The sequence below is a fragment of the Sinocyclocheilus anshuiensis genome, unplaced genomic scaffold, assembly GCF_001515605.1.
Source record: "Sinocyclocheilus anshuiensis isolate Anshui unplaced genomic scaffold, SAMN03320099.WGS_v1.1 scaffold88, whole genome shotgun sequence".
In the NCBI taxonomy this organism is placed as follows: Eukaryota; Metazoa; Chordata; class Actinopteri; order Cypriniformes; family Cyprinidae; genus Sinocyclocheilus; species Sinocyclocheilus anshuiensis.
In genome coordinates this window covers 1,315,218-1,329,941 of record NW_015555728.1, presented here as the reverse complement: position 1 = coordinate 1,329,941, position 14,724 = coordinate 1,315,218, and the positions used below count along the sequence as shown (strand labels likewise).

Genomic DNA, 14,724 nt, shown 5'->3' with positions numbered 1-14,724 from the left:
ATTTTTATGACAAGTGGGGCGGGGCTGAGAGCCATGGGAGCCAAGCCAAGCCTCGCTTCCATGGTCCCACCCCACTCATCACAATGATAATTATATACAACTTGCTTCCATTAACAGCACATTCATTCAGATCTTTATAGTTAAGTGCTAGTTAGCAACAGCACACTAGCAAGTACTAATGTAGTTATCAAAAAGACTCACAATACTTGCATGTAAATAGTCAAACAACATGCAGTATTAATAGTCTTTAAGTTTTGCTGTCCATCCTCAACCTAACCACAGGCTCTACTCTTCACCACAACGGTAACACTACAAAACCAACATAACAGAAACCTATGTAAATCCTAACATAACACAACATTTAAGTACTAACTTATGTCTCTCTATGTTAATCTTGTGTAAAAACACACAAAATAACACTTAATTTCTACATTTATTTTCCTTGTTGTCTGATGCAAAGCATGCTGGGAAGTAGAAAACGTAATCATTTTAAGTTCACCTTACTACAACATTTTAAATTTACAGAACTTATTTCAATTAAGTACAATTCACTTTCATTATTATTTGAGTGAAGTTAACATTTCATTTAATTAATTTCACTGTTCGGTTTTACAGTGCACTATTCGGACAAATATACATAATGAAAAGATGATACAAAATTTAATACCTTGGAAAATGGCATTGAAGACTTTTTAATACTTATTAAGGGCCTTAATTTTATCTAAATTGATTAATCAACTTTTAATACTTTTTAAGACCCGGCAGACACCCTGCTCCATTACATATCTTTGTCACGTAAATCAGGAAGGGGGCCAACACTTTTTCACACCACTGTATATATTCTGTTCATGTATATACTGTATTCTATATATAGTACAAGTCAAAAGTTTGGACACAGGAATGGGAAAGTGTAAAAACCTTTGACTGGTACTATACTAGAATATCGGCCAATATATCTATCAGCCTTTTTTTACTCCCTAATATCGGTATCGGCCCCTCAAAATCCCATATCGGTCGGGCTCTAATACATACATATATATATATATATATATATATATATATATGTATATATATATAGTAATTTTGTAACAAAGACTTACAAAGCTTAGCAGTGGAAAAGCCAAAGGTTCAAAACTGATAACGTTGGCAGGCCCATATCAAAGTAATAAACAAGAATATATGGAACAGTACACCTCTTTATCTATACATTAAAAAAAATAAAGCCATTTCAACCGGTTCATTTTTAAACGAGAATAATAATAATCTATCTCGTCAACCTGTGAAGCGGCGTCCCAGCTAACATTAGCGCAGTACAGAAGTAGCTGTCAACTGTCAGAGAGCTGACAGACTCCATTGAACAAACGTTAGCGTGATGCAGCGTGTGATCTTAACTGATTATCGACAACCCTAACATCACAACTGGTTAAATATATACGTGGCGCAGCGGTGACTGCAGCAGGTGACAGTCACACACACCACAGCCGCTTCAGTGTAACGTTAGGTAAACCCACAGAGCTAACTAGCAAAACCCATTTATTACGCCCCGAATCCGACATTTTCAAACTAATTTTCAACCTATAATTATCTACGGGTCTTTCTTCTAATCCTAAAAGCGAACTCGCCCTTCACTCACACAAAGCTGACTTGCCCACTCCATTTTTGGCGGATGAATGAACCTGCTCGCGGAATTGTAGATAGTCGATGGTGTGTTAGCTGAATGCTAATGGCTCGCGAGCTAAAGCTTCATGACCTTCTTAATCAGGGTTTATGGGAGTGCACAGTTAAGCCTTTAATCTAGCGGACTGTATTACTGTCCAACCATGCAGCGCACAAAGCCATAGATAAGTAGAAACGAGGCACCGTACCTCAGGTAAACCGAGAAATGCTCCTTACCGAAGTGAAGAGTGAGTGTGTACAAGTCGGCCTTCTTCCTTCCCTCCCACCTTACATGTTTTGTCATCATATGATTCACACTTCCGTCTTCCGCCTTCATCAAGAGGAGTCTCATGTTACATGCTGCTGAATGCAATAAGATTACAGTAAAATCATCCTTGGTTTTCAGTTTGAATTCATTTAAACATAAGACTCAGATGTTATGATATAGTTAGGCGAGCATAAATTACACAATACCCTACAAATGTTGCACCTAATATCCTATTCCATTGGAAATAGCAAAACTTGCTATAGGTTATTCTGTTATATCCTCACATAAGCATGTCATAACAAAATCATCGTCAATGAATGTCTTATTTTGTGTAATGTCAAGTTTACAAATGCATTTTAACTTTCATCTTATCAAGATATCTTGAATATAAATTTTCAAACGCAACAAGTTTTCTATTTTTTGTCATTATTTCTCTTCTACTAAATTTTGAATGTTCTCTAAATTTTGATATATATTATTAAAATAATAGGTCATCGTAGCCATCATATGTGTATCTTCATTCCACATTAAAGAAGAAATACAAAGCATTTAATCCAAAACATTTTTTTATTACAAGAATTAAATTAACAGCAATTGGTTTTCAAGGAACAGTGGAATGTTGGTCTTGCAATATTGCTATTCAACACAAGACAAATTCCACAATGTCAAGACCTTACATTTCATTGTCAACATTAAAGAAAAACAATCAGCCAAACAATCTGCAGAAATTAAAAGTGAATCAATACACATTCAGATTTCAAATCATCCAACAGCCTTTTCATTTACTGAAACCAGAGCATGATATAGATTCAACATGCATTTTGTAGATCACATTCTGAACATCATATTTGCATAATGCAAATCAGATGGGTTTGCTCAAGTAAATAAAACATGTGAATCTACATGCTTGTAGTTTTGATGTCAATAATGGAAGACAAATTAAAAAAAACATCCATGCAATAAATATATATTTTTTAAATGTATAAATGTGATTAGAAAGCATAACGAATATCATCATAGAAAAGAAACATCTTTCTGTAAAAAGTTTTTGGAAAGCAGAACAGAATAAATTTTGGAGCTCAAAGTGGGTTAACTGTACAAATGTATGGCAGTTAATTAGATACTTTAACGATGACTGAATGTGTAGTGTGTATGTGTGTTTGACTAAATTGAGAATTAGGCACAGCAATATAATTTGAAAGACAGCAGAAAGCTCTACTGTCCTTATAAATACCTATGTGAGAAATTTAACAGTGTCCTAAAGTGTCACAACAGACGTTTAAATGGCAATGAACATAGAAGCAATGTGTAGTGATGCATTGTATTGCAGTTTTTACACAAGAGGTGTTGTTGAGTATCATTGGCCATGCTAACAGCAATAATCCTACGGTTGCAGTCCTTAAGGCAAAAACACTGAAAACCATTTCCATAAAATCTGCCTTACATTTTCTGACCCCTTTAATATTCACTAAAACAGCGAACATCAGAACATCTCTCAATAAAACACTTGAGCTCATAAATACACGGCAGTAATGTATAAAGCCTCCAAAAGATAACATACCAAAAGTAAACATTTCATCCATCCATTCAGAAACATACATTGTCCCTTTATGATAAAACAGTTCACTCACAACCAATCACCAAGGCCTAATAACTTACTCATTTAATATAAATAATCAATCCAATGCCAAACCAATATGTGTGTAGTGTAATTCATTTAAGTAGAGTCAACGTTTTCCCCTATTTTAAGCAATGGTCTACTAGATGTGTTTGGGGGAAAAAACACAATCCATAAACATCCACTCAAGTCAAACTTTCCTATTATACTTTCAAGTCACACAAACATCACCAGTACCAATCAGCTTAAAAAAAAAGGAAAAAGATTTCAACCACTTGGTGGCGCCATAAAGTTTTAAAAGAAATGTAATGTCTGCTGCTGATGATAACGACAGTGGAAAATATCACTACTTCATAAGCAGTTTTGGACTCAATATGGCTTTCACAATAAACGGGCCTGATTTCCTGAATGATTACCATTTCTATACATAGTTTGTAGTGATTTCCATATTTTGAAAAACATCTTATCGGTGTTTAATATGGCACTATCTTTTATTAAATGTCCTTCCATTTCTCACTTGTAGATAAATCGAGCAATTTACTTTAAACATAGACTCTAAACAGAGGAAGGCTGATAAAGCATGATCTTGTTGTTACTGTGACCTTAAACATGTGTGATTGTCTCATAGTTGACAAAACACAGGATCCATCCAGTATAACAAACATTCCCTTACCTCACACTCTCAGACTGAACCACCCAGATACATACACACACCATCTCTTCATCTGTATTTCACAAACACAACTTCTCATCCTTACTTTAAGGCAAGACAATTTGTCAAGGCAACATTCAATAGCAACATTGCATAGCTAAGGCAGAATTACCATACTGAAATAAACAGCATACATTTTGTACATTAATATTAAAGTCAATTAATAATTATTATATTTACAATACACTACCACGCATTTAAGCAAATTAACATATTTTACATAAAAACCTATACATTAAACATATTAATTTGTACAGAAAATAATAAAATACAACATTTGTTTGTCTGCCAAGGTGATATTAAGCACATGATGTGTGAATTATGTCTTCTCATAAACGTTTCTGAGAAGATTCCTCGAACCGATTCAACAAGCTGATATGCCGTCCTATTTATCCTGGGCTAAAACAACAGTACAGCCACTTAAATTACATTTCCAATTTGGATAATTTGGATTTCACATGGAAGTATGGTCAAAATGTCATTTAGGCGTTTGTCTTGCACATAAAATTACACCAAAATGATTCCAACATCTTATTCGCTCTACTGATTCTACAGCTCTTATTCTCCAGTATACAGTATACTCAGTATATTACAATTCCCTGATTAAAATAAGATTTTTACACTTCGTTCCAAAACGTAACAAATTAATACTTTACTAAACCAGCTCAAATTTTTCCTCATGGAACAAATTCAAAAACAGGTCATGAGGATATTAATAAGGAGCATTAAAACCTATACAAATCTCTAAAGGGAAATGCAGTAATTTCCTTTCTCAAACAGAAAAAAAATCTAAGGAAAAATGATGACTCGAACAAAATTAAACATAGCTCAGATGGTGCATGTACAGTAAGTAGCTCTTCGATTTACTTCACAACAGGCTATGTTGGTCCAAGATGTCAAGAATGGCGTTGTATGTTCTTTGCCACTTTAGGACACATCTGTCTCCAGTGAAATGACAGTAAGGATTCCAGCATCCTGCTACATGTTTTACACAACAGTCAGATGTGCATCATCTCAGTCTTACAAATGTGCTTTTTTTCCACCCTTCCTTTCTCTAATCTGACTATAAAGCTTTATATGCTGAGCGAATGAATACAGACCAAGTCAGTTGCTTGTGTACATCATCATCATCATTCACTACATCCAGGCCTCGTTGTCTAGGCTGGATTCTGAAGAATAGGCACACTCTCTAGAGCCAATAGCTGGGGAACGATGCTGTGGCTGGATGAGGTCAGCAAAGGCCTGATGCAGAGCTTTGTGTGAGGGTTGGTGATTGTTTAAATGTGGGGACTGTGGTGGGGTCTGGAGGGGAGATGAATCGGCAGGAGACTGCTGACAATGATTTCTGTATCATACAGGTGTAGGGATGTGTGACGGACTGTTCTCGGGTCTGTTGTCAGTGCGGGGTCTTATCCGTGGCCGTAGCTTGAGCTTGTAGATGGAGGGCACCCTCTCTGCCTTCTTTTTACCTTTCTTGGCACGGAGGATGACTGCGTCATTCGTATCCCCATTGGCCAGCGGTAGAGGAGGAGTGCAGGACCCTTCAGATGGAGGCTCACTCAGACTTAAGCACATGGAGGAGCTCTCACTGGAAGAGTCCTGGTAAGAACAGTCATCTAGAGGTGGTGGAGGGGAGGGAAATGTCTCAGGAAGTGGCAGGTCAGCATCGTCATATGGCAGGTCCAAGCGATGTTCGGTACTTTGTGGTACGTCTCCCTCCACCCTAGCCCATTCCACCAGGTCCTGCTGGCTTTTCAATGGCACCTCCGTCAAAGGGAGGCTCCCATTGATGTCTTTGGGGAGGCACACTGATCTGGATAGGCCTGGATTTGAGGCCTCTCCTTCCTCTGTGGAGCTGGAGATGGCAGGGAGCTTACGAAGACCTCCTCCTTTACCCCCCCTCCGCTCTCCCTCCAGGAGCCCTCCATTGGGGAGGCCTCCACGAATCTGGCTGTGGAGAAGAGCAGGAGGGTCCTCGAGTGCACAGGTGCGAGGATTAGTCCGTTTAGACTCTCGCAAATCAGGTAGGATTCCCACCTTACCTCCGACATTAAGAGAAGATGTTGAAGAGTTAGAAGAAGAGTAAGCCGAGTCTGTAACATTAGTGTCACCCGAAGAGGCTGGGAGCACCCCTGAACCTTGTTGGGAGCCAGGGAGCTGTAGCGACCTCATTTTCCCTCCAGTGGATGCTTTACCCTGCACAGATTTGGTGTGTTGCGTGTTGGCCAGAAACTCGGCCTCAAAGCTGCGATATAGGTCTTGCTCCTTTTGAGGGTCCAGACTTGCCAGCAGGTGTAAACTAAAAATACCACTGTCTTCCTGGCTCTCCTGCTGCTGGTTGTAGGGATTTGCCCAACCTTTTTGGTCTCTCCCTGTGGGTCGTGAATTGTGTGCAGACCGAGGGGAACGTGGTGGGTGGTGATGACTTGATCGAGGGGAAGGATGCAGAGAGCGGTGCCCTGGCTGTGTGACAGGAGGAAGCAACTTTCGACTGCCAGTGGAAGGCAACAAAGGCGCAGGGGGGCGTGGCGCTACCATCCCCTTTTTCGCAGGACTACCGCTGGCACAGCTTTTCACAGGTGAGTTAGAGGCTGAGGAAGATGCTTGCCTTCTGGACAAACTTCCATTTGTTTTTGAGGATGCTGCGGGCATGTGCTTGGGTCTTAGTTCCTCTCTCCGATCTACTGAAAGAGAATGAGGGTCTCTGCGGCGAGGTGATGATCCAAGGCTGACGTCACCCAATCGGCCTCTAGGAGTCTTGCCCTGGCTGAGGGAGCGTGGAGCCAGCAGCTTCCTAGGACCTTCGGGTCCTAGTGATCTGCCTCTCTCTGTGCGGGGAGTTCGATGTACCTCTGTTGGGACCTGTGGTGGAGTAGGTTTCAAGACTGAGGTGGACTGTGGTGCAGGGCGCTCTCTGGAAGCACTATGGGCACGGGTCTGAGGGGTTCTCAGGGCTCGAATCTGTGCTCCCGCTCCAGGACGCTCAATAATGTGTTTCCCTTCCTTACGGTTCACCAGTAGAACCACCTTGTCTCTATGAGCATGCCGTGTACCCAGAGAGAAGCGACCTCCTCCTGGGCTTCCTCCTCCACCTTTAGACGAGGCTGTAGAAGAGTCACTATCTCCTGATAGCCTGCGAGTCAGAAGAAGAGATTCCTTATTCCTGTGTGTAAGAGAAAAGAGAGAACAATTAAGATTAAGATGGATATTGGGATGTATGGGATTACAAAAAAAAACAAAAAACAAGCCATCATTCTCAAACATCTTATTTTTATGATATTTTTGACATATTTTGTGTCACATACACATCACCTTAAAGGCCTTTAATTTCTTTCTTGGTATTCTTGGTTAGAATTACTAATCCACATAACTTCCATAATCTCCATGATTTTATGTGATACTTGTCACATTTAACAACATTGAGAATCTGTACCACGCATGCAGGGAAATGCATGCAAGGCTGTATCCTCAGCAGCCATATTTTGGGATTAAAGAAAACCATCAAATAGGAAGGGAGAGACAGGGATTACTCATCCTCTGGCATTATCAAACACACGCACACAGACACTTTCTTACATATACTACCTCTTAAATTCTTAAGAATGAAACTGACATTGTCCCTCTTTCCTTTAACCTTAAACTGGCTTGTGTAAACCGAGACAAAACACTAAAAACAGAGTGTGCTTATGAATAAAATCACTGCTTTAAAATAATTTCTTAAACTTAGAACTTCCAGATCCTAAGATACACTTGAAAGTGAAAGTGCTATCTTATTCTGCCCTCATTTGATTTTATTCAAATATACGAGTGTATATTATTTAGACAAGAAAGTGAAAAACACACACCATGACACCCGGGTTCTGTAATGGGACCTGCATAAACCCTATTCTGAACGGTTTCTTCAGTGACAGACTTGGGGGCTGAGATTATCCTAATCTTCAGTAATCCAGTCTGCCTCACCTGCAGCTCTGGGAGTGCAAGTGTTAAAGTGTGCTGCTCTGACGCTTGGCCTTCATCATTAGTTAGCCTACGGAAACCGAGGCACACAGCCAAGGTAAACCAGCAAGCTGTTCATGGTCCAGTTATAAAATGTCCTGGCTGCACACACGGATATACAATATACCATGTGATGGAAATAATGAAGCACCTTTTGAAACTTCAGGATGTTTAGGAGTTATTTGTTCATTGCTCTAAGTGTGCAGTGATGCATAAAGTGTTTATATAGTCATGCTTAAATATTAATTTCAGGCAGTTGTAAAAGAAAGAAAGAAAATATATATAACTGTCCATTTGCTCAGGAAATACTAAAAAAATTAATGACTAAAAAATATGTACATTTATCCAAAACGTTATCACTTGCATAATTAGGCAGAGAGAATACTGTGTCTCCTTGTAAAATTGTAATAATATTTTTCTAACACAAGGGGGAGTCACAAACTGGACAAGAAGAGGATAGATGTCAGGACAATGTCACCTGGGATTAGTTCAAATCTGCTTGCAATAATCTGTGTGTGTGTGTGTGTGTGTGTGTGTGTGTATGTGTGTGTGTGTGTGTGCACATGCACACACACACACACACACACACACACACACACACAGTGTTTGCCTTAAGATGCAGCTCATCGTGGGGGTATAGTGCACAAGCAGAGTGCTATAATTTGTGTTGAGTTAACTAGGTCAGTGTGAGCAAATGGCAGACACCCCGAAGGATCTATACAGACAAAACAACTGTACAAACACACAATCATGCATGTGTCCCAGTCATAACACCCTAAGCTTTATTTCTTCATATATAAAGTGTGCACCCTTTTCATATACAGTGATTCTGAGAATGACGTTCTTTTCTTTGTTTTATTTTATTAATTTTTTCCTCTCTTATCATCACTATTCATATTTCTTTTTGTATGGTGAAAGTATTGGCTTTGGTTTGGCAAAAACAAAACTCAATATCATCAATAAATTAATAAAATATGAAATGTACACTTAATTTCAAAGTCCCTTCTTAAAATTTATATTTGGAAAATGTATGAATTGTTTTATGTAGTGTTTACAAGATTTGACATGTTTATACTTCTTACATCCAAAGAAATGTTTTTTCTATCATATAAAAATTGGTGACTTTCACATTCACTTTCTAGGTGTTTTTGATTCTAGTGAGACTTTTGGGTACTTCTGTTTTAGGTGCTTTCCAATAAGCTCTAAACACGCACACAAACACACACTGCTAAAAACCCAAACACACCTTCGCTGACCTGAGAGGATTCAAGTGGCATGGTTCTGATCTGTCTCGTGGCGGTCGAGGCAGGTGCTTTCCAATGAGCTCTAAACACGCACACAAACACACACTGCTAAACACCCAAACACACCTTCACTGACCTGAGAGGATTCAAGTGGCGTGGTTCTGATCTGTCTCGTGGCGGTCGAGGCAGCATTGTCGTGGGTCGCCCTGCGTTAGTCTCCATCTCCACAGTTACAGCTGCATAGTGCGACCTGCCAGGCCGTGATGGAGAGGAATGTGCTGTGGCGCCCAACACAGGGTCCAAAGAGTGCCTATCGGGGGTTTTGTAGGGTGCCATGCCCTCATTGCGCCAGTGAGGTCCTGGGCTTGTGGAGCGGGAGGAGTGAGTGCTGGAGCTCTTACTGTGAGGACCCTGGCCACTTGCTTTAGCCTGCTGATACCGGTGAGCTGTTGAGGTCAAAAAAGGCAGTTCTTTTAATATTCACAAGACAAAAAGATGATAAACTTCAAAATCATAAGTGTTTTTAAACCTAATACTTATGTACAATGGTTATAGTAAGATTACATGCTCATGAAAAGGTATTTTTTTGCGTCTTGTACATTACCGTTCAAAAGTTTAGGGTCAGTAAGTTTTTTTTTAAGAAATTAATAACCACAAACCACTAGAATAATAATAACCACAAAACACTAGAAACAAAAACTTATATAACTTGATTTTTTATTGTAACAAAGAAAACAATAGATGTGAGAAACACATGTAGTATTGTTGAAAAATTCCAAGAAGTCTCACAGCTCAGAAACAGGAAATGACAAGTGGTGATCTCACCGAATGCGGCGCAGCGACAGGGATCGTGTTTGTCGAGGTAATGCTCAAGTGTGTCCCAACCTCCACCCACGCGCACCATCACATGAGTCCGTAACACCTACACAGAGAGAGATGTTAACACCTTTCACGCACACAATAACATGCACAACCAAAATAAAATTCTCCTCTAATGTGCATCAATATAGTGGTCATATACAGTAACAAATACCCAAATTGTGTTATAAACCTTTTATACAGCTGATAAAAGAATTTTAGAAAATCAAAAATGAATATTGATGATTGTAGCCCTAGAAATGTAAACAGCTGGTTAAAAGATCCAGCCTGAAGACTGATTATTCAGCGGTAGATAACAGAAGTTTTGCCAAATGGAAAAGTACAAAACGGAGTAAAAGACTGAGTCTCAGAGCTTTGAAACAAAAACATCACAGTGTATACTTTTAAGGTATGATATCATTTGTTGTTCAGTACAATGAAAGAATCAGTAGAGGTTAGATCCGCAAGGAACTGTATGAAAATCAAATTGGTCAATTTATTAATTTTGTCCATTTGTAAATGTGACACGTGCAGAGCTGTGAAACAAGCTAACAAATTGGATTTTTCTGAAGAATAATTCAGCAGTTCTTGCCTATGCAAAAGTCACTTCTACACTTCTGTGAGTGGTTCCTAGGGTGATGCTAGTTCATGGCTAGGGAGTTATGGGTGATTTCTCACTGGCCCATGTCAAAATAAGCCCACCCCTAAGTCTCTATACTATTTAACCCCCTAAACACACCTCAGGTCCCTCTTTCAATATAAGTCTATGGCATTTTTTATCTGTTTTATTGTTCACCAGGAAAAGTCTGATCACTTGGCAAAATACATATTTTACCTCTCCACAACAAACTATAAAGTATGAGTTATTTTTCATGTCCGTAGCACAAGTAGTAGGGTTAGTTTGTTTAAATCCCTAACCCTCATTATGGGCAATAATAATAGTGACTCTTATCTTCAAACACCACTAATAATACAGGTGGAACAACATGACAGTCAGTTGATTATTATAAGCTCAACCCCCATGTCCTATAACACTGTTTAACAGAGATGCCCACCAACACTTCCTCCATCCACCTCACTGCAGCCTCCATTCGCCTTCATTATCATGACAACACGCTATGACAGAGCTGGAGAGAGAACAAAAAGACATCACGCACCAACACACTCTCCCTCATTCAACCCCCTCTCAGCTGGTATTCAGAGAGAGGGGAATGGAGGAGATTTAGCATCGAAAACAGCTCTACTTTTGTGCCAAGCCCTGTTTCTTTAGCTCTTCTCTGATGAACAGAGAGAAATGTAGGATAAGAGACTGCTACTGATTCCTTAAGACGCGAGCCAGGCCCCGGGCAGATGATGCCAATCCTGAAACAACATACAGAACTACCACATTTTGCACATCTGCTGGCTGGCACTATGCCCACCTGCAAAAACTTACACAAGGTCTCATTTTTACAAAGACTGAAACACTCACAAATACAAGCTAAACCTTAAACTGAACTGTATCTAGGTCTGTAATTCTTCTACACAGTTCTCTGCTTGTTTTTGGATGTCTTTCCTACATAAAGATGACAGGTAAGTAGCCATACACAAAATAATTAATGTACATTCTATTAATCCGTTTTATTAATCATAATTACAATAGAAATAGAAATAACTAACATTTCTGATTTCTGTCATAATTATGCAGTATTTTGCAAATGATAGGCCTGTTCATTTAACACTCTAATTTGGACAATTAATTCTGACAACAATGCAAAAAAAATGAACATTTATTAATGCCCCCTGAAGCGTATTAAAACTCTGCAATGAGGAACTTTCCTATCATTGGTTAAATTCAAGCTTGAAGTATCACCTAAACACAACGTTCCACAAGACAGCAGTCAGCCTACACCCAGCTGCTAATACAACGCACCTAGCCAAACCACACTTACTAAAAGAAGGCAGCACAAAATCAGTAAGGAGCTGTTCGCACAGGACACGTTTTTCTATATCTTAAAAAACTCTAGACAGAGTGGAACAGAATGCAGGGGTCTCGAGAGTCAAGATGCATTTATCAAAGCTAAGTCTTTAACAAATTGGCCAGTGTGATTGCAAAATGTATTGCTGTGGACTGTACCTTTTTATTCAATGATCTGTCAATAAAAACGATCAACTCCTACAGCTTTTTTTGTATATTGTTTTGTAACGGCTGCTGAAAATTCAACTTTGTCATCATAGGAATACATTACATTTTCAAATATATCAAAATAAAAAGAGTTTATTTTAAAATTATAATAATATTCCACAATATTACATAACAGACTTGTTTAAAGAAAAAAAACAACCCCAAACTTTTACAGGGTACAGTGCCTTTGAATCATCATCTGAGGGATTTTCTCTGCAAATATTGTTATGTGTAACTATTTTTAACATGTAGTTGACAGCTCAAGTATGTACTTAGGTAAATGTGACTGCAGATAGATTTGTTGTTACACTAGGCCTTAATGTAACAATTGACTTTGATTGTACCTCTACACTGGCCAATGGGAATGCTGCACTCTTTGGCGGCTTAACTCAGCTGCCCTTTAAAAAGCACTTGGGATTCAGCCCCTGCATCGCAATGGCAACAGCCAGAAACATGCTGAAACCATAATTATAATAAACAGTAAACAAAGCGAATGTTCTTTTGTGCCAAGGTCTTCATCGACAGGGATTTTAGCAATTTCGTGAGGTTTTCTCTCAGTTTACCAACATCAAAATGAGCACTGAGCATCTAAACAAAGTGTCTATCCAGAAGATGACAGATTACATTTTTCTTTGCTTTTCACCTTCTGTCTTCCTCACTGATGTTAACACAGGGGAGCTGAGCTGGGCACACACGTCTTGCAAAAAAAGCATGCACACACACACACGAAAAAACATCAGGCACAGGAAAAATCTGAGCAAATCAAGACAGATGAAGAAGACATAGAGAAAGAGAGGGATATAGGGTTGCAGTTACAGCATCCATGCGGAGGAGAATGAGGCTAAATCCAGTTTAATTGATTCAGCCCTGCTGCACTGGGGGAAGATAAAATTCCATCAAAAATGTCCTCCAGATGAGAGTGAAAATCTGTAGACCCAACAACATATTAAAAAGACACAGATGCATGCATAAAGTGCATGTAAATACCCATACACCAACAACCCCACACACACACACACACACACACACACACATATCCAGAGAGCTTGGTAGAGGACAGGAAATGACATAAGTCTCCATTTCTGTCTGCAGGATGAATGGGTGTGGGTGCTTTTAGATGAAGTTGGATAACAGGCTAAGCCTTGAATAGGTTAGCCTGGCAACTGTGTAAACACCATTCAAACCTCGGGGTTACTTATTATGGAGCTATAATTATTATAGTTTGGCCTCTATTCTGGGAATGTTAAAGATTCCAATGATACAGCAGCACAGATTCAAAAAGTAAATAACAGAATCGATGGCTTGTCTGTGGGTGTGACACCAGCATTTGTACTAAAACTTTGTAATGAAAGAAATTGAGGTGTATCATTCTGTGCCACTTACGTCACCAAATGAAATAGCAAAATAATAATTGTTTTCACACGGATTGGCATCGATTGAGTCAACCTACAGATGGCTCAACTTATAGCTAATTTTGCATATTAAGCTCAGAGAAAGCATTTAACTGAAGTTTTTGAAGTTTTTGTCTACTTGGGGAAAAAAATACACAAAAACACAATTGTTTCAATCCTTTTTAAAGAAAAAAAAACTGCAGCTTTAAGTGATAAAGAAAGAAAGAAAAAGACAGTGCCTAATGTTTGACAGAATAGACAGTTGAATGAATAACTGGTGAGTCAATTAAAAATGTACCCTGATAAAGATGAGTGCGCTGGAGTCTCCGACTTTGTATTTCCCTTCTGAGACTTTGGTCATGGGAAACTGTGATGGACAGGAGCAATGGCCCAGAATCTCCCGAACCTACAAAACACAATACAAAATCTTATTAAACAATATCATACAATATGTAGACAATCATGGTTAAAAGTTTGCAATGCTGAAACAAACAAACAAACATTTCATCACATAACAAATGGACAACAAAGATGCCAATAGTATATTTGTATATTCTGCCATATATTAGGAGGCCAAATACATAGTATGAAGCTTGCAAAAGATAAATACAGGCCTGTATGAATAATAACTACTTTAACCAATATACCAATCACACAAAAAAAGTATATAAGAAAAAAAAAAAAATGTAAAGAAACATCATACTTTCCAAGTATTTTTATTGACAATATAACTGTGTTTGATTACACCAACAAAAAAAAAGGACTAAAAATGAACACTGCATTACTAAGGATTTTTGGCCATGGTACCATGGTCCCT

The 14,724-nt window shown here is 38.8% G+C and overlaps 2 protein-coding genes across 2 annotated transcripts in view; both read right to left on the bottom strand.

Moving 5' to 3' along the window:
- LOC107672709 (AP-1 complex subunit beta-1-like) overlaps positions 1-1,751 on the bottom strand; it is a 42,477-nt gene extending 40,726 nt beyond the window's left edge. The window contains exon 1 of the mRNA XM_016466010.1: positions 1,634-1,751. Coding sequence (XP_016321496.1) covers positions 1,634-1,657 — 24 coding nt within the window. The 5' untranslated portion in view covers positions 1,658-1,751. The remainder of the gene's footprint in view (positions 1-1,633) is intronic.
- Positions 1,752-5,011: 3,260 nt separating this feature from the next.
- The window catches only part of LOC107672792 (GAS2-like protein 1), a 23,162-nt gene continuing 13,449 nt past the window's right edge, over positions 5,012-14,724 (bottom strand). The window contains exons 2-6 of the mRNA XM_016466157.1: positions 14,206-14,313; positions 10,320-10,416; positions 9,631-9,940; positions 6,845-7,417; positions 5,012-6,805 (exon numbers count right to left, since the gene is read on the bottom strand). Coding sequence (XP_016321643.1) covers positions 5,605-6,805; positions 6,845-7,417; positions 9,631-9,940; positions 10,320-10,416; positions 14,206-14,313 — 2,289 coding nt within the window. The 3' untranslated portion in view covers positions 5,012-5,604. The remainder of the gene's footprint in view (positions 6,806-6,844; positions 7,418-9,630; positions 9,941-10,319; positions 10,417-14,205; positions 14,314-14,724) is intronic.